This window comes from Pestalotiopsis fici, assembly GCF_000516985.1.
Source record: "Pestalotiopsis fici W106-1 unplaced genomic scaffold PFICI_Scf_11, whole genome shotgun sequence".
NCBI classification, from domain to species: domain Eukaryota; kingdom Fungi; phylum Ascomycota; class Sordariomycetes; order Amphisphaeriales; family Sporocadaceae; genus Pestalotiopsis; species Pestalotiopsis fici.
This window is the reverse complement of record NW_006917101.1, coordinates 2,190,857-2,210,981: the sequence shown is the minus strand read 5'-3', so window position 1 is coordinate 2,210,981 and position 20,125 is coordinate 2,190,857. Positions and strand designations below refer to the sequence as shown.

General features: G+C 50.2%; 4 protein-coding genes across 4 annotated transcripts; 1 reads left to right on the top strand and 3 right to left on the bottom strand.

The window, feature by feature from the left end:
* Positions 1 to 3,993: 3,993 nt before the first annotated feature.
* PFICI_13659 (uncharacterized protein) lies at positions 3,994 to 4,975 on the bottom strand (the record flags this gene model as incomplete). Its single annotated transcript, XM_007842240.1, has 2 exons — positions 3,994 to 4,370; positions 4,738 to 4,975. 2 exons carry the CDS (start codon positions 4,973 to 4,975, stop codon positions 3,994 to 3,996), a joined length of 615 nt encoding a protein of 204 aa, XP_007840431.1.
* Positions 4,976 to 13,406: 8,431 nt separating this feature from the next.
* On the top strand, positions 13,407 to 16,504 carry PFICI_13658 (uncharacterized protein; the record flags this gene model as incomplete). Its single annotated transcript, XM_007842239.1, has 9 exons — positions 13,407 to 13,512; positions 13,598 to 13,642; positions 13,716 to 13,722; positions 13,786 to 14,318; positions 14,369 to 14,719; positions 14,772 to 15,053; positions 15,109 to 15,662; positions 15,718 to 16,178; positions 16,234 to 16,504. The coding sequence occupies 9 exons, from the start codon at positions 13,407 to 13,409 to the stop codon at positions 16,502 to 16,504; spliced, it is 2,610 nt and encodes an 869-aa protein (XP_007840430.1).
* Positions 16,505 to 17,419: 915 nt separating this feature from the next.
* Positions 17,420 to 17,932, bottom strand: PFICI_13657 (uncharacterized protein; the record flags this gene model as incomplete). The annotated part of the gene is made up of 1 exon (XM_007842238.1): positions 17,420 to 17,932. The coding sequence occupies one exon, from the start codon at positions 17,930 to 17,932 to the stop codon at positions 17,420 to 17,422; it is 513 nt and encodes a 170-aa protein (XP_007840429.1).
* Positions 17,933 to 18,733: 801 nt separating this feature from the next.
* Positions 18,734 to 19,789, bottom strand: PFICI_13656 (uncharacterized protein; the record flags this gene model as incomplete). Its single annotated transcript, XM_007842237.1, has 2 exons — positions 18,734 to 19,703; positions 19,752 to 19,789. The coding sequence occupies 2 exons, from the start codon at positions 19,787 to 19,789 to the stop codon at positions 18,734 to 18,736; spliced, it is 1,008 nt and encodes a 335-aa protein (XP_007840428.1).
* Between the last annotated feature and the right edge of the window lie 336 nt (positions 19,790 to 20,125).

Sequence of the window (20,125 nt, the reverse complement as noted above, 5' to 3'; positions counted from 1 at the left end):
GGTGGGTAGCTCATCGTTGGAGTGTTGGAGTATCTGTGACCTTGTACTATGAATAGCTTTGAGCTCAGTTCCGACTCGAATTCTCTCCATCCAAGTTGGTGGTCACGGAATAGTTGTGTGCTCCACGTACATCACGTATGTGACTCGGAAAAAGACATCTGCGATGCTTTCCCCCCTCACAATTGTACACACCCAAAAGATTTTCAGAGGGCCCTGGAGGTTCTGCGTGGGGTGACATGTTGCACGATATCACGTTTCTCCTACCACCACCATCACACGATGCGTTACTGTCGAGTCTTGATGAACAACCATGACCGGTTTCTGACATGTTCGTGTCAGCTTATTATTGCTTCCTTATTCAACCTCAAGCTTCGAGGCGGGGAAGGTAGGCCTTTGGCCATTCATGGTTCCCCCGGTGGTCATTGATGACCAGTACACCTGATCGTGACCCCTCCCTATCCCTGCTCTAGCCGAGGATGAGGCTCCGTGACTCTACCGGGAGTAGGACGAGGGGGGTTCAAGAGCAGATGGGAGTGACAAGATGGCTGCGAGAGAGAAAGAGAAAAGTGCATTCCACGCTAGTCCGTTACCCGTCGAGGCTGCATGGCCGAGTCTTACACTGCTACGGTTATTGTGTCCATCATGTCAGTCACAAGTGACCATCATTTTCTCACCACCGGGATCATCATCAGTCCTCTGTCATCATTGTCTCAACTGCCCCCTTCGAAATCCCGAATTGAGTAACTAAATGTGAAAACTGTCGCAAACAAGATAATCTGCTGCCAATCAATTCATCCAGGTGCAAAGGGCAATCAGAAAAAGAAAGAAAAAGGTCTTTGCGATTGCGTCGACGCCAGATACCTAGGTATTGAGATCATTGATTGACCCCCTCTTGGTGTAAGAAAATTGCTGCTTACTATTGCCCACAAAAAAGTATCCTCATTCGGTGGACATGTCAGCCTTGCCCGCTGTCCGGCAACAGAGCCATACATCATACCTAGGTAGGGACTTTTGGCCGCTTCGGAAACTAAAAAGGCAGATGACCCCAAGCCAGACTTCTCAAAAATAATAATCAAAAATTCCGGTAGCCCTTGATAGGGCCAAAGCCGTGGATCTGCGGCAAGGGTTTTGGGGAAGAGGCCAGGACCACCCCCTAGTCGGTGGAGGGGTGTGGCCATGGTGCGCGCGAGGTTGCAAGGTAAGGTAAGGCAAGGCAGAGGGAGCGGACGGCCAGGGGGTCAAGGCACGCTCAGACGTTCGCACTCCATCATCACTCCGATCCAGGCTCCGCTTTCTCCTTCATGCCAGGGGCCGGGCACCGGGGGCCAGGCACAACGGGCTCGGCTAGGCCATGTCCACTCTACTCTGATGGGCGGGCAGCGGCGCAATTTGTGTCATCTTGTCGCCAGCGCGTACCAGGCCCGAACCTTTTGATGAGCGATATGAGAAAGATAGAGACGTGCCATCCCCAATTTATCAAACATTGGGTCCCTCGGCGGACCATAATCCTTTGTTATTCCGTATTCGCGGGCCTCTCTGATGAACCGAGAACCGAGGCCCCCGATAGGTCCGTCTGTAGTCTAGGTAGTCAGTTCAGTGGTTGATTTGACAGGTGGGCCCTCCACGACGACCCGTAGGTATATTCCGCACGTTTCGTGTGGTTAGTTGCCCCAAGTACCATACTGCTGCCCACCTCGCTGTATGACCTCCAAGAGATAAACGCGCTTAGCAATTAATGTAATCTCACGAGTCAAGCCATTTTTTCAGACCCTGTCAAGATTCCTAAAGCGATGACATCCAATTCGCCGCTTGCGATGCAAAATAGATTGATGCGTTACGTGGATCGTGGCACCGTTACAGTGTCGGCAATGTCATAGTTGTTGAGACGAAAAAGATCAGACGTATTATGGTGCTCTGCAATCGTGAAAGCCCCGTGTCAAGTCCGGCGCTTTTCGTCGTCGTGCAGTAGATCTTATGGCTCAGCCCGCCGTGGCATGTCCGATGGTGGTGGAATGAAGGACGGACGAAAAATAAAACGTGGACGTAATGCAAAGTACACACCCCTTCCCCTCCGCCTCTGTTCAGTTGCGCTATGCTCTGTCATGGTCTTGCATCGGCTGGTGTGGACGTGTGGACACAGCAAGAATGCCACCACTTTTGATGTTTGGATGGCCTTCTTGACAATAAGAATACACCAGACCCTGCTGCCGTATCTGGGATTTGGCGGCTGGAGCCGATGCCAATCCCACGCTGGCAGTGAAGGCGCGGACGATCCCCTGGAATTGCTGGAAGAGGCTAGGTCATGTCGTAATACTACCACCATATGCGAGGAATGGTCATGGGTGATATGCCATGTTGACCCTTCTCCTGTGCCCCGTAGACTGTCTTGCCTCTATGGTTGATGAACACTTGGGCAGGCGCCAAGGATCTTCGGTCAAAGTGTATATTACACTCAAACTAGGATGGATCGACATGTGAAGACGCCACGAAGCTCGTGTTGCACACCTTGCCGTTGTCAATATACATATAATAGTAGTTTGCATATTGCATGTCATGCTGCTATGAGTGCTTGATCTTGAACACCGTCTCGTGGTGTCGTCCAAGCACAACAAGAGAATGTAGACCTGCCTGGATTGGTCGCTTTGTCGCCCATTGTTCATGATTCTGCACCAAGAGTCTCGGAAGCAACGGGAAGACTCACTGCGAAATATCCGTTGAGGTGTGATCTCCAAGGTCCGAAACTACCACAAGGACAGATTCTGGGTAACTTTGACCACAGCTTGAATCAGGGCTACACTGCCGAGATCCTGGGTTGGTTGTGGAGTTGGATAGATGTGGCTCCACGGGCTTGAGTGGATTCCTGGTGTGGGTATAGATACTATCAGAAACTGGTTACGCGAGCGTGAAGCGCTCTCTATTTGTTGGCCTGTTCCAGAGCACGATCGTCCCTTGTGAGGCACAAATGATCGCATGGTGTAGGTTGATAGCCAAGTTATTCCAAGGATTTCACTGCGAGTGGCAAGGATTGTATCTGTGTGCCGATATCGCCACATATTTTCACATGGCCAAAGCCGTAATTGTTGACATTTGCCAGACGAATACAAGATGGTTGAAGACAAGAGCATCGAGCAGGCCTCTCAAGCGGGTCTCTGACGATATGATGCTGCATCTTCTCGAATGCTGTCGCAGGGTGTCTTCAGTCTATAACTCTTTTCTTACGCGTGTCGAACTAGGCAAACAATGAGTGTCTCTATTTTTGAAGATTTGGTGTAACTGGATGCCCTGTTGTGATTGTTTATTCTGCTGATCATAAGATCTGCTTAATAATGAGGTTTCATGGCCAATTTCGTTTATGATTCCGTAGTTGAACTATACAAACAATGCTATTTGGTGGTATAGCCAAGGTACGAACCTGGTTGAGGCTCCGCGATCTGCATACCAAATATAGTCCGGTAGCGTTACTAAATAATAGCATACTGTGTGGTCTCATGATTCCCCCGGGACATATTGTAGAATCAATAGGCGTGGCGGCAGTCCTGGTACTTTGGCATTGCAGGCTATTGAATACTTTGCTCATTGGATGGGGACCTGCAGGTCTTGTGGCAGAAGTAGTAGGCGTGGTAATAGACACGGATTCAGAATGACTGTCGGTAGAGCAGTGACGGAGAAAAATAGCCGAGCCGTCAACCCCCACGAGATCGCCTTGATGAGGTCCTTGTATCCAAGCGCATGCATCAGGGTTGTAGTATCCTTGTTCCTGCATTCAACGAATGCTGAGGTCGGCGTGTGTTTATGATCGTGACCAGTATCTTCTCATCCTCAGGTATCAGGGTGAACCAGAAATCAGAAAGATTTGGAACACAAAGAAAGCAGGCTCAGGGTGCTAGTGTACCGAAGCGAACTTGATGTTTGTGATGACTATAATGATTGGTGTACGTTGATTCCTTTTTTTTTTTCTTGAAAGCGCCTTAGCCGAATTCGCTTATGCATTATTCAGTAACATGTCTCGAGCATCTTGTCAAGAACTCCTTTGAGTGTATCATTTTCCAGGGCTGCAGCAACTCTCTCCTTATCGGCTAGTTGCTTGTTCACTTGGTCATCCTGGCTGTGGGTGCCTTCCTTGATCATAATGTCCACTCGATAGTTTGGCGGAAGTGCCTGCTCCAAACGGACTCGCACTCCCAGGCCAATGACGGTAGCCAACGAGCAATGGGTAATAGTGGGAGTGATTTTAACCAGGACTCGGGTCAGAGCGTTTGGGTCAGCCTTTGGGGAGGGAGTTGGTGTGATGGCAATGTCCGGTAGGTTGACGACGGCCAGTTGTCCAAGGGAGATTGGATGCTCTGGGTCGGAAATGTTGGATATCAAATCTATAAAACGTCAGCTGCCTGATGTACTCAAGGAAAGACAGGAATAGAAATAATCCTCTCATTTCCCGCGCTGACCCAGCAGGAATGTAACTAGAAACAGAAGTGTTGCGGATCGTGTTTGTGTATAATATCGCGGATTATAGGACGGACTATAGAGGTCTGCCGCTCCTCCGGCCCATGTTCTCAGATGGACGACGCACTGACGCACACACGGCGAGCACAGCATATGATGATGAAACATGCCGCAAGAGCACGATATGGCATGTTTGATTTTTGGTTCAACGTGGCAACCACACCTCAGAAGGAAAAAAAGGCAGGGCGCGCCATGAGACAAGCATGCAGGAACGTGAGAAAATATTAATCTTACCGTAGATTTCTTGCTCGTCGATAGGCTCGTCAGTGAAGTCATCCTCGGTCCCGTCACTCTCATCGGAGGACCAGGGTACGTCGCAGAGAGGACCCGTCAGGTACGATGGCAGGCGCGTAATTTCGGCGGTCAGATCTGAATCAAAGGGATAGTGAATTTCTGTTGCCTTCTTTGCGCGTTGCCTGGTAGGCAGCTGAGCCGCGGTCAGGATAGTGGGGTTGGCGTTGTCTTTGTCCATCTTTCAAGGTGGGGGAGAGGCAAGTTGACCCTCAAGTCTGGCGATTGTGTGTGTTTGTGTCAGAGCCTCCTCGGGTGGTAGGTTGCCTTGGTCGGTTTGAACAAGCAGAAATGAAGCTTGAGCTTTGTAATGAGGTCACACCTTGATGCGCTGAACTTTGTGAGGTTTGTTTGCTGGTTGGTAAGCTGTGATGTTTTTTTTCCCCCTTCCCCTTGTATTCGGAGTTGGTTGCCACTCCCAGTCGTGCCTTGCCAAATCGGACTTGTATCGGGGTGACGATAAGCCAGGCTTGTCATGCTATCGATAACCGCCTAACCTTAGTTCAGTGGACCCCATCAGTGAGTACTGGGTGGGGCCAACGGCTCATGCGTACGGGCGCCAACTGCGGGCAACTGGGCTGCTGCTAGACAGACGGACGGCTTGGAGTCTAGAATTTGCACATGGTATCTAAAATGTATTCGTGTACAGGTATACATCATGGTATATTATCGCCCACCGCTTAGGCGTCCATTGAGGCTCTATGCGAGGATGGAAATGCAGTGACGCCGCATTATATTTGCCTTTCTTACCATGTTGACATGCGCTTGCTCAGATCGAGTGCAACTCATATGATCGACATCTGGGATCACTGCTGAATATCAATTCTAGGTCAATGGACAATGATGCCTCAATTGGTCATCGACTGATACTCGATTGAATGCAATTATGTGCTGAGCGCACCATGCGTTGCGCGTTTTATTGTCTGTGTGAAGATGACTTGCAGGCCACAAGCGCCAGCTGAGGTGTCTGGCATAACGCACAAGTCCGACCGTAAATGAAATCAATTTCTCAACGTCAGGAAATATGCCGATGAGGTTGTGTGTAAGATCAATGCATATATTAAAGTTTCCATATCATCGATATGCCACGTACTCCCAGCAGTATTTGCAGAGAGGGCGCATGCAAGAGCACATGCGAATGATATAGGTAGGTATACTACTAATGTGTACATAGGAGGCAGCGTACATGGCTTGGTGCTGGCAACTCTGAGCTTGGCAGTTGTTGCTACTACTGACATACTCTCCCCGGGCGCTTTTTGAACGTGGCCCACGTAATCGAACATGGGGATGTCCCGCCAAGTAAGCATTACCAAGGGCAGTTGGAGGGGAACTGGAGATTCTCGTCATTTGGGCGATTCATGCGTTCTTGTCTTGTGTCAAACGGGGGGGCCTTCCACGGCCGGGGATAGTTTCAAGGGTATTACCTATTTCGTCACGATCGTATTCACTTTGGGACGATGCAACAGTATTGAGGGTGAGTCGAGGGCGGAGTCGTTCCCGATTTGCGCTGGGTGGTGGCTGAGGCCAATTCCCCTTTTCGGCACCGTTTTGACGGTTTCGAATCAAAAGAAAGACAGTTATTTGACATGTTGATCGAGTGTTACTATTTTGATTAATACCTGCCTCGGACGCATGAAAATGCTGAGCAGCAAGACCCGTGATCCCTGCAATCGAAGTCCCTGTGGAAGGGCTGAAGAAGCCACCCGAACCATTACCTACCCAGCAAGCAAGCAGACAAGCATACCTACCCGCAACCACACTTGCATGCGCAACCAACTGCTGGCAAAACGGAGATGGGATCTGTGTTGGGTTCTCCGCTTCCCGCTTCTCGGCTCCAGCCCAGAGGGTCGGCGATGGACAGGCACCAGGAAGAAGTCAGGCACAACGCCGAACAGCACATACACATCGTCCCGGAGTCGATTGCTGGAATGGGGGTAGCTGGGCGATTTCCCTGAGATCTTCCCAAGCTCAAGTGCCGTAGGGCTACCAACGCCGCAAATTCGCTTTGGCCACCCCCCGTAGATGGATGGTTACTTATTTATTGCCCGTAAAAACGACAACGAAGAGGTAAAAATTAACCCAGCCAGCAATAGGAGTGGTGAAGATGGAGCCGCCAAACTTGATCAGTTGTTGCAACGGGTCGGTTCGTTTTCGGCATTGGCCCAACAGTCGGATGTCGCGCAACAACCAGTCAACTTGGGTTCCTGGGGGGTGGCCACCTGATGGTTAGTATCCTATGCTATGAGGTAACAAGATTGACTCCATCAGTAGCGTCGAATTAAAGTCTTTTCAAGACGGGGATCTTTTTTTTAGACCTGCGTCGGATTGGGCCGCCTGGTAGAAAGAAAAGCACGGTACGCACACGACATGATATTGTATTTGGCTAAATTGTGCATGCGTCCCAACGCAGTAAGAGAAGGAAAATGAGGCCTACGCAAGCCCACACTCGCCTAGTTGACAGGAAGCCGTTCTGGAGTGTACGAATAAGGCATGCACCTCATGAAAGAAAATTCGTGGCACGATATGGATTGCAGGACACACGCAGCTTGGGCGCGTCTGTAGGGGTCAATGAACAGACGGCAAGCAAGTAAAGTCCCAAGGAATTGGGAAAGCTGACTGAATGCAAGCAAGGGGGAGTGTAGCGTCACACTCGCTAGGTAGACAAGCGCCTGAAGGTGATGGTACCTCAGGACTTTGCATGTGATCGTCAGGGTTAGATTGAGCCACAAGCCTATGGACGAACTAATGAGTACATGGCAACATCATATCACAGCCCGGCGATCCGAGAAGAAGAAAAAAGAGAGAGAGAGAAAAAAAAAGATAAAAAGCTATACTATAGTTAAGGTAATAAAGTGAAAGTGGGATATTCAAACGTGATGAACTGTGCGTCAGGCCAGTCAGCAGTCGCAAACGTTCATGTCACGGCGCTATTTACAAGGAGATTTGGCATAAGAAAGTAATAAATGGCAGAGTTGAACTCAAAAATTGTCGGCGACCTCGCTTCAGCCACGCCATATGTACTTTCAAAATCAAAATTGACAAAATCCTACAGATTGAAAGGGCAAAGCCAATTAACGAATGACAAGACACTGGAAAATTAAATAAAATGAAACATAAGGAAAAGTAATGTACGGTGTAAGAAAGGCAGTGGTAGAACAAGCGCTCGGGGATGCTCAGCTTGCTGCGTACTCTTCTTGCAAGTGGTAGGGTAGGGTTACGGCGGCGGCGGCACCCCATGCGTCAGCGAGGCGCTGGTGGTTGTACACTACATGATGTATGGTTAGTATAGTCCATCATCCCATCCCACTTTACGAACCGTACCCGGTCCACGTCCCCATTATAAACAGGGTCTCCTCAATTAATACCTGTCAAGCCACCAGGAAATAGATAAATCGCTTTGTTTCAAGAGACGGCGCGTATGCTTCTGGGAACATATTAGCACAAAAGCAAGGTCGTCTAGTCACAGTAATGGCTGGTTTATGCATCCTTGGTCTTGTTTTGCTTGTACGTATGGGGGAATAATGGGTAATTTTATGATTAATTGATGACTCTCGTGTATCTAAAATATGGCGATCATGAATAATGCGACGGGGACAGGTAAATGGAGAACGGCGAGTCAAAAAAAGGCTCCCCAATCGGACCATTTCTGTGATTTTTTTTTTTAAAACGGCCAAAGTCTTGTCTTAGAGGGTGGGACAGCCAGCAATTTGGCAATTTGACAATCAGCTTTAAAGAGCACAAGCTTCTTGCGCTACCAATCCCGAGGTACTTTGCTAGACTCTAGCACTACTATATTATTATGCATGCTATATTGAATGAGCTGACGCAAGCAGATAATCGGTGTGCGGCTCCGTCTCAGTCTTCAGAGGTTTACCTATCTCACGGATCAGGGTGGTGCCAGAGCTGGAAGCCGAGCTCTGGGCCTGTGAGCTTAGGAGCCTGGGGGAGCCTTGCGACATTTTGTTGGCTCTTGATATTTTTGATTTTTCTCATCTCATCTTGCGATTCCACGACTTTGGATCGAGCCCGCACAGGCCAATTCTTGAGCTGTCCGGTTGGTAAGGGGGCCCATTCCCCGTGGGCCATGGGTTTGGGCTCAGCAGACCAGCCCGCCGGGAACCATGTCCATCTCGTTGGGAATTTTTGGCTGGCAACTGGGGCCCGGGTCCGTAAGGGTAAGGTTGTGGGAGAGTCCTATGTAGGGAATACATTACCATTGCCGGCCGCGTGCGACGTGGGAAGAACGCCCCTCCGGAAACACAAAAGCAACAAAAAGAGCAGAAAGGCCAGGCCAGTGGAATCACGATCTTGAGGTTAAACATGTCGAGCTTCGAATCTAGAAGCTAGTAGATAGCCAACTAACCCAGAACCTACCGAGGTACTTACATGGAATGACGGAATGGTGGTTCGGGAAGGAAGAAGGAATTTGCCTAAGCACCTGCCCAGGTGTTCTTGGTGTGTGAGAGAGAGCTGCTGGGTCAGGAACGGGATCTCGCGGAAGCGCAAAAGCAGACCATCAAGTCACCATCTCCCCTCCTCCACACAAACGACGCTTGAGTGTTCTAACTCTCACGCCGCCTCAACCGTAGTGCGAGTTGTTGGTTCAGCGCAGACAACGTATGTACTAGTGGTAAAATAAGACGAGTAGGTGAAGTGGCCTTGTCTCCACGACAGAGTCCTCTTGGAGTGGATTGCGCCCAATGCTCATCCAACATTAGAACTCGAGCGAAATCTCCTTTCAAGCTCGTATACTGACGATCTGCTCGCTTTCGCCAACATGCAGACCGCTAAAAGCGTTCAAACTACTTACAAGAAAGATTTGAGTCTGGCGATCCCCAGAGCGATCACATTTTAGTGCATAATTAAGGAATAAATAAATAGATCTGGCAGAAGATTACTATTTTTTTTTTTCAGCTCCCAAGTGGTCCCAGTGAATATCAAACGTGGTCTTGGCTTGGTTGACCATACCTACGCCATATGGGCCATACGGGCCATATGATGAGCCCACTTAAACCTCGAGGTATCACACGAAAACATCAAGCGGTCATTGCCGGCCCCCTCCATCTCCCAGAGCCCAGCGGCTCTTTTTACGCTATCCTACGTAACCTACCTACCACTTACCTATACGCGTTAAATCATACTCGGGTCTCGACACTCTCGCTCGCTCCTCGATCTTCTGAGCCTCGGATGCTGGAAGCCGCTGCTGAGGGCGAGGCTCGATCATCGTAAAGGCCAAGACTGGCATTTGATGCGAAACAGCTAGCTGATCTACATTCATCATTGCTGCTGATGAAAAGGATGCCGCTATACGACTGCCGGGTGGCGGTCTAGAGGGGAGGGAGCTGGGGGAGTTCCAGCCCGCAAAATGCTCGTCATGGACCAAATGCCATTTTTTTTTTGGGCTGACCCTGCTTTGTCACCCTTTGAGGGTCCAGCAGCCTACAGAGGTGCCGAGCGGATAGTTTGAACTCCCGACCCATTGTGCTCCAGTCAAGTGAAAGTCAAATACGCGCTAGGCAAATGGGCGGCCCCTGAAAGACACCAAAAAAAGACTGGAACTGTTTCCAAAATGCCCATGGGCTTTTCCCTACTGTACATAGGTAGCGCAGAATGGCCATTGTCTGTGATTATGGGCGCAACTAGAGTGAGACTAGGTCGACGCTGAGCTGGCCGTAGAATGTGAGTAGAACATTATCACGGCAGTGATGGGAAGGCCGAACGACGGCGCAAAATAGTTGACATTGGAAGCGGCAAGGCAACTAAGTCACTATAAACTTTACTCGGTAGATAGGGCAATAGGTAGCCTTCCTTGAACTATATCTACTTATATAGCTCGCCGCCTAAGGTAGCAGGCAGGTAGGTAGATGAATATGTAGGTCGAAAAAACAAGATAAATTGTGACATACGGTAAGCCGCTGTCCCAGCTGGAAAACTGGATATTCGCAATATGGATGGGACGGCCGCTGTCAGTCATCAGTGTCATCGGGATCCGTGATCATGGCTCCCTAGACACCCGGTCGTGATTCAAGCTTGATTGACACCCCTGGCACTGAGAGAGGAACTTACCTTATTTACTGTGCGGTGTCGGCGCGTACGATATTTTACCCTCAAGAGAGAGCCCAGAGGAGAGACAAAAAAACGGATTACACGTCAAGGCTCGCTACAGAATTGCGGCGAGCGAGGTGCAACCAGGATCTTTCTTTCTCGTGCGGGATTGGATGCGGTCATCTAGGTACCGCCCTCCAAGACGTGTGTGGTTCTCTTCTCACATCTGCTGCCAGGGCTCCAGACTTGCTACTAAAGTTACTGTGGCGTCAAGGACTCTCTTGCCATCTCTATCCTCTTTTCATGCTGGTGAGAGGGGCCTTTCAACGGGGGACCATGATCTCGACGCGAGGTTCAGATTGCAGATGCCTCCACACTGGCATCCCACTCTCTCTCTCTCGTCAACCACCCCCTCCACTCCCCTCCCCCCTGGGACTCCGCTCATGATTCAAGTGGCACAGAAAAGGCATCCAATGTCAGCGATAGCATGTACATGAGGGGTGATATATGCGGCGTGCGGTGCGGTGCTGCAGGGCGTGGGACAGACAGGTACCGCTGCGTAGTGTACCTAGAATACTTTACCTAGATTTACTACTTGCAGCTTCTGTGCTTGCTGCCTCCTAACCACCCCCCGGGCATCACGCAGCGTCCTGGCGTCCACGCGACGAGCCATCCTCTCTCCCCACAATACGATGCTTGCTTGATTTCTTGGCTGCGCGGGCGGGCGTCGTTGTGGGAAAAAAGAGTACGTACTTCTCCATTTGTACACTTTTATTTTATGCCTGTGTGTGTCTGTGTACGTCCATGTCTTGATAAATCCCACAGCTAGTCCTCTTCAGTCAAGTGCAGGAGAAGGGTGAGAGATTCAAGTCTTTTCTATTCAGCGCGGCAACCCTGATCTTCATATGGGCCGTTTCACTCTATAACAGAGGTATTAACGATCCACGCAACTTTATGCCTGGACGCTGTGCAGTGTCAAATCGTACATGGGTCGACGACAAGACTTGCAGAAGTCTGAGCTCAAAACCGCAGACAGTTAATTAAGAAGTTGTGTGTGGCCTTTTTTTGCCCTCTATTATTGATCATCGATAGGCGCAGCAGATTGAAGCTGTGGGAAGACGGGGGATGATAACAGCAGGGCTAGATATTAAAAGAGAACCAAACCGGCCATTAATTGTTGTCAGCTATCACCAGCAGCTACCCAACTTATTTCGTTCTCGCTCCCCCTTCCAACCTTTCCAGGGTCCACGTTTGTTCAGCAGCTGCCAATTCCGTAAGGATCTTCAGTAGCCTGTCTTTCCCGGCTCAGCTGTTGCTGCTTACCATATTGTACACGCTCGTTGATAACCCTCTTTTAGTCTTGTGAATACTCTTTATCTCTTTCGGACTTCCTCAACCAGCACTGGGATCATACTGGGCGGGAACATACTATACTATACAGTTACTGACTTCTTCTTTCTCTCTTTCTGAAGAAGACTACATTAGACGACGACCTTTTTGACGCTACCTGGCTAGGTAAAGTAGCTGTTGCTGGTATCCTACCTTATCCTATCCACCATACTCGATTCCTCCCGCTTCTTGGGTTCTTCTAGGTCGGGGGTGGCTTTTTGTCCCTCTCGGCAATCACCTTCTCGTCTTGTCCAGTCGGGGCCTTTGTTATTGCAACGCCACAAGCTACTAAGCGTGTAGCGTTCGTTCGCTTCTACTACATTCTCTAGTAGTGACTGGGGGAAAAAAAAAAGAGAGACGAGAAACAAGCACTTTCGACAACGCCGAAAAGGTGTCGCTCTAGTGCCCATTTCTACATCACGCTACCCGTTGGACTCTTCCACATCATTAGCCCGCCAACGTCTTTGTGAAGGGGAACAGAAAGAAGGCTGGGTGGATTCTGAATCTAACAGTACAATCATACATACATTACTGGTTTGTGGCTCCACCGCATATTGCTAGGCCTGATGAGCAGCGGGTTAACATTTGTGACTTGATGAGAAAAGAACGACCAGCCAGCGCCAAGCCCAGCCAGGACAACCCTGGCCCATCTTAGCCCCCCCTTGTCAGCTACACTAGCGCTACTCGACTCCCCCATCCTCTGGCTCTTTTTGATAATAAGGCACCGTTATCCCCTCAATCGACCTAAACGTCGGCTCCTCTCTACCAAATAAGGGCACCAGGATCAGCCATTCCGGTTCTGACGTCCGCTCGGCTCCCCCCTCCAACCTGCGAACTTCTGCTAAACTTAGTGCACAACCGCCGAACTCCTGCTGCTATTATCCCCAAACGACCTCTTCTCGATCTTTTGCTTTTATTTTTTTTCACACCTTCCACCCTTTCGACACTGTCGCTTCAGAATAGAAAAAATATTATTTTCCGACCAAGACAAAGACGAAGGCGACGGCCATTTTAAGCGAAAACCACAACTCATTGGGGACCCTTCCGGACGCCGCTTTACTTTCGCTACCGTCACCCCGTGTTGCATGAGAAAGAGGGATACTGGGCAGTCGGCTTGTTTTGCTAGGGGACAAGAGAGGGCCTCGTGACCTGTGGGACATTTGAGAACCGCCGCCGCCATGTCGAACGATCCGTCCGTACGGAGGCTGTTGCCTCAGAACTCGCACCTCGGCCAATTTGCATATGCGCCGCAGCAGTACCAACAACCGCGCGAGACTCAGAAGAGTGCGTTCCAAACCTTCCAACGAGACGTGGTCCCCGTTTGCACGATTACTTGTGGGGATATGGTTCTAATGTTGGTCAATTATAGATTATGTATTCGTGGATGAGCACAACCGGCATAAGCGATTGAAAGGTACGTCTCGAGTGCTGAGCCCCCGCACCCTTGTCTTGAAAGTCACGGCTAATTGGAATTTCTCCTTGCATAGTCATGAGGTACGAATTTCCATGGATATAACAGCAGCTGGATATATTGCTGTACTAACACGATAGTTTCAGAGCATGTGAGGGGTGCAGGAGAAGGAAGATCAAATGCGACGCTGCCACGACAAACACATGGCCCTGCTCTGCCTGCATTCGCCTGAAGCTGCACTGCGTGAGGCCGAATGGTCAATACGATGGCTCGGCTGATTCTCAGCCCTACGAGACGCCGCGCGCCGATTACGAGACAGGTCCAATGCCTGATGATTTTAGGCAAATGTCTTCGCAGTCTATGATGGGTGGGCAGCCAAAGGCAGGAATGTATGCGGCCCCAGGACCATATGCCGAGAGCCATAATGTCTACCAGGCTGTGCCATATCCAGCTCCCCAACCAGGTCAGCACAGCATGCACTACACTACAATTCCTCCTGTAGGCGTCCTCGATCAGTCATACGCACCTGCCAGCGTCTTTCCTACGCCGCCAATGCAGCATCATCACGCACCACCGCACTCGGAATCCTCGCCCGAGTCATACACCACGCAGGAACATTACCAGAACAGTGATCTTGCTGATCTACTTGGCTCTCTCAAGATGGACGAGAAGGGAACTGGTAAGCCGATTGCATTTTCGGGACTCGTATTGTGCTAACAAAACCTAAAGCGCCGTATCTTGACAAGGGACTTGCTGTGAGGAATGTCGATGACGATGAGCCGGTCACCGAAGATGCCGATGAATTCAAGGTTTCGTTACCCATGAGTTCCATGCCCGGCTCCAAGATCCGCATCCCACCGGAGTTGATGCCCGATGAGGAAACCATTCTGCATTATTTCGACTTGTACTTTGCAAACGTGCATCCCTATGTGCCTGTCCTCAACAAGGCTCAGTTCTACCAGCAGTGGCACACGAACCGAGAGTCCATCTCCCCGCTAATCCTTGAAGCTATTTTTGCCGTTGCCGGTCGCCTCGCTGATGAGCCGGCTCTGGGTCAACAATGGATTGCACTGGCTACGAGTAAGCCCACGCAAACAGGTCTTGGATGAAGAAGATGCTAACTCTCTGTTAGAACATGCCGACGCATTCATGGACGTGCCAAGGTTGAGCACGCTACAGGCGCTCCTCATCATTCTGAAGGCCCGCGAAGCTTCACCCAAGAAGGGATATTATTTCCGGTCATGGACGTCTATTGTCAACTGTGTCACCATGGGCAAGGATCTCGGCCTCGATGAACACTATGAAGATCACCAGGCTGGCAAGTCCTGCGGCTCTAGCGCTGCTGACTGCCTGACCAAGACCCGTATCTGGCAGACTATTTTCATCTGTGAGCTGATGATTGGTAGTCCCCAAGGTACGAAATCCTTCCTGAATAGTTTATTATAACCCAACTAACAGTTCTTGACTAGGTCGCCACGATCTTTCGGTCGATTTGGAATCTTTGGACTTTAGTGTTCCCCGGCCCATGCCAGGTGGTGACGATGCCGAGTATCACGTTACGCGCAACTTCACCTACTTTGCCCGCGTAGTGCGTAGCGTCAGGCGGATGAACAACGTCTACGGCAGAATCAAGAGGAGAAAGGACTGGGGCCTCGACCCAGAATTCGTGCAGCTCAACCCTTCTATGAACTCATGGCTAAGTGATCTACCCGCTGACCTTTCGGTCACCTTTCCTCCGGATGGCTCCCCTCCGTGGCTTCCTTCTCATTTCATCGGGAACTTGCACTCGTATTATTACCTGTCTGTTCTTATGCTCCATCGCCCACAACTCAACTTCCTGGACCCCAATAGCCAGGACGGGCAATGGAAATCTCACATGATCCTCTGCCTTTCATCCGCAAAGTTGTTGTGTCGATTGGAGGAGGCCATGTTGCAGTCTTTTGGACTGAGCGGATTGCAATGCATGCAGCGTGGCATTAGTTTCACCATCTATGCAATCCTGACGTGTATCCCGCTCTATCTTGTACGGTTCTCTTATGTATTCCGCCTCGAGTTTCTCATCACTAACAAATTTCTAGGTTGCCTTGACGTCTCCGGATCCGGATTTGAACGTGGATGCCAGGGACTACTTTACACGGCACATGCGTATCTTGGAAAAGACTATGGGATCCTGGCCAATGCCGGAGATGGTCAAGCAGATTGATGCCGTCCGGGAGGCCTTTTCTGCCGACCTGAGGAAGCCGTTTGTCCTAAAGCCCAGTTTCCCATATGGCAGCCCTGCGCACAGCCACAGCACACCGCCCCGGGTTAACATTAAGCCTCCGATGCTGCGGACAAGCTCAGTGGACCAAGTCAGTTATACCAGTCACCCCATAACTCCGCCCATTTCAGCTGGTCCTGTGGACAACAAGAGTGACTCTTCTCCTGCTATACAGTCGCTCGTCATGATGGCATCCGGCCAGAATTCCCAGGCTCCCTCACTGCCACATGGAATTTCAATGGCCGAACCACCAACCTGGAACCCGTCACGGATTTTTGAGTAAGTCGACGTGTGGTTTCAGCTCTTTTAACCTTTTGCTAATAGACAACTCCAGTCAGTGGAACTCCACATTTGGTACGCCCCAGCCAACCTCAGTGCCCCCTCAGTCCAATTCCCTAAGTGTTCCTCCATCTTCAGGTACCCCGGAAGTCCCATCCATCCAGGCTCTTCAGAGTGCAAACGCCGCTCTCCCATCCGGTCAGCCAATGCCCCCTCAGCAATACTCGGCAGCTCCGGTGCAGTCATTTGTAACTCCCGCCATGTGGCAGGAGTCTGTGGCCAGTGTATACGAGGGTGGTCTCAAGAGGCATTGGGATGCTCGATGAGATGCCTTCATGGCCAAAGTCCGTGGTTCGCCATGAACCGCAGGGGGCATATGGCGCCATGATGATGCGATGACTACCATGTATATCGATGAGCCGATCCACGACGTAACGATTCCACGAATACGCGATCTCTTCTGCCAACTTGCAGAAGCAAACTGAAATTCTACGTTTTTTTTTTTTTTCCCGCCTCTGGCCTGTCAGACCTTTTTCTTTTTTTCCCCCTTTCAATTTCGGATGATACATATATACACTGCCTTTTTTTTGTACAACAAGCACATGTTCCGGCCAGGCAAAATAAAATTTTCAATGGACTGATTGGGTTACGATCGATACGACTTGTACAGATCCAGAGCGGCGGAGGGCATATTTGCATAATCAAAAGTGAGCGATCAATTTTGATAAGAAGTATTCCCTCTCGGCCGCGGGCTGCTGTGCCGCGTTCCGCGAGTTCTTTTTCGAGTCTGGCGTTGGGGTCAGATTTTAAAATCAATCTGACTCATCAGTTCTATCATTTACGGATGATATTTGTACTAAGCAACTCCTTGGTGAGGTTGCCGATGTATTATTACAGTATACCATTTGCTTGTTTTTGGGGCTTGCCAAAGAATGGGTTGCTTGTTGATCAATGGTGCATGAAAGACTTGGAACCAGCATATAGGTATTAAGGATATACAAAGCCCTGGGGGCTGTTTGCAAGATCTTGGTCGCTTCATTTATGAACTGTTCTGCGTGTGGCCATTTGTTGCATTGTCTTGATTCTTGGTGAACTGGGCCTCCGTCTATCCGGTCGTTGGTAAATCTAATTGTGTCTAGCAACACGAATACTGTAGAGAGTACTATACATCTTGCCCCTTATTCATGGACCCGTCGCCATCCTTCAACGGTGTCCGAGTCTTATGAGGACTTGAGTCAATGTCATACCGCAAAAGCTCCAAGGGCAGTAGCGGAGAATAGTAGAGCACCGAGTGTGAGTCCCAAGGTACTAAGAGTGTAATCGGATGCTCCCCGAGGCGCAGCATTGCCAGACGAAGTCGAGCTTGAGCTAGAGCTAGAGCTAGAACCCGTCTTTCTGCTGCCGCCACCAGTCCCGCTCGCGACGATACTGGCGCCGGCGCTGGTGGGCAATACCGAATCCGTCACCGTGGCCGTGGCCGTCAGGTTGCCGCTGCAAAAGACGCTGGTCCAGCCGGCGCCCTGATCAAAGAGGCAGTCCCGGAGGTCTTGTACGCTCTGGTCTTGAGCCTGGCAGTACAGGCCGCAGTTGTCATAGTAGGAAATTACATCCGCTGATTTGCAGCAGGCGGCCATGATGTCGGTGTGGTTGCCGCCGTACGGCATGGCGCAGACGGCGTCCTGGACTGGTGTGTCGTAGATGTTGGCCGTGCAGGTATTAGCCGCGGCTGCTGAAGTCGTTGTGGTAGTAGACATGGTGGGCAATTTTTGGCTTGTGTGACCAAACTACAGGTTTGAATCAAATTAATTTGGTAAAAGATGAAATGTGGGAATAGACACCAAGAACTATAGAATAGAACAGAATGATAGGACTGAAAGAAGAGACAGTGATTCATCAAGTCAATAAGTATATATCAATACCGCGTTTGCCACGCTCGATTCGCTCGTACTTGTGTAATTGAGCAGACTATCAACTCCGAACATGGACTTCTTGTGGGGTTATCTAGTCTAGACGACTAGTTGACTTGTGCTGGCCAATGAAGCTAATGAATATAAATAAACACGAAGTTGAATTAGAGTCCGTTGTCTCAGCCAGCAGCTACTTTCGTGCCCCACATACGGGTTGATCTTGGGCAAGATGTGAAGCAACGATGAAAGTTTCAACATGAAAAGTTAGCCACGACAATATTCCAAAGGCTGCTCACAATTTTGAAAGCGTTTCGATAGATCTACGAAGAGAGGCTTTGCTGGAAAATAGACCGTTGGCCCAGCTCAGTCGAAGCTGGTATATTCGTGGACTGAGATCAGATTATACCACGTTGAAGGAATATGCCCGTACATTGCGACTACGGTCCGGAATTGGAATGAAAGGTCGGTTGTCTTGTCTTCTTTATTTAATATCTGCATGAACATGTCTACTGCGAATATAATGCCTCCATGACGAACGCGCAGTTACAACCGTGACTACGCAGGGGAAATGTCTATTCTATCGAGATCTATCGGTCCACAATTATAATTCTACACATGAATGCTGTTTAGACCTGATCAGGATTCGTTTCATACCGCTCCCAATTTGCGCAAAAGCTCGCTCTTGGGCACTTCATCGTTCCACCGCGGTCTCGGGCGATCGAATGTGCTTGTGATCCGGCCATAAGCCATCCCACCGAGCTGTGCGATAGGTCTCAGTTTGTCGAGGTCAATATGACTATAGTCGGCATTGGAAGCGTCTGAGCGCACCCAAAACCTTGTTGCCTTGATAAGTACCAGAGCCGCAACACTCTTGCCGTCCTTGGCATGGTCCTTGAACTCGTTGACGTCAACCACCTTGCCCTCTATCGAGAAGACGGATTCCTGCACTCTTGCGGGCGCCACCGTGGTAGTCGGCGCCTTTGTGAGTCCGGACAAGTCCCACTCCGACACCCCGTACGGAGCATCGATGGAAGTCGCGTTGACGGCCTCAATCATGTCCTCGGAGACCGTGTTGATGACGCACTCGCCCGTCTCGCTCAGGTTGCGATACGTGTCCTTGGGCGGCCCGGGCCGCGATGAGAAGCCGACAATAAACATTGGCGGGTCGTGGTCAATGACCTGAAAGTAGCTGAACGGGGCCAGATTTTCGCTCTTGCCGTCGGCTGACTTTGTGCTGATGAAGCCTATGGGCCTCGGCGCGATCCCCGAGACTAGAAGACGGTAGTTGCTCACCATGGACCGGTCGGGGGCATAGGGGTCGACTTCAATATGTGCTGCAGTATCTCGGGTCGCTGGGTCCCTTCCACGGGCTCCATCACCGTAACTCCAACTCGGATCGGGCGACTTGGTAACGGTAATGGGCGTTTTGCTGTGGTCGAAATCGGGCCTGGACGCCTCCGTCTCCTTGAAATTCGTGACTCGCATGACGATTGGATTGTCTGCTGGAGCCGCTGCGGCCGCCGAACTTGCTGCAGATTGGGACGATGATTGCCGCTTCATGAGCAACCCCGTATAGCCTCTTGCCAGATTATGACGTCCTGACCTGATGGTAGTAATCCTGTCCAGCGTGTTAGTGAGAATCATATCTGCTGATCAGGGGCCTTACCTTGACTGGATCGCGCGTGCGACTTTGTCCGACACCATTTTGAAGATTTAAATTCAAAAGGAAATTGTATACCCGTAGTCATGGGAGACTCATACCTCCCAGCTTTATTTGGTCAACTGACGGTCCCAGCCAGTGTTGACTCGTTTTGCTGTTTGTCCCAGAGTCGGCGGGCTGATCCGATACTTTTTAGCGGACTGGAGAGCATCGGACACAAGACCCGACCATATATTCCGGAAACCGGCCATCTTTCAAAGACCTCATATGCAACTTCACTCTATTCTATGTTCACCTTAAGAAATCTCTTGAATTGCAAGATGTAGTAGCATACTAACATTTAGGCCCTGGAACCAGTTGAGTGTGCCTTGTGTTCCATT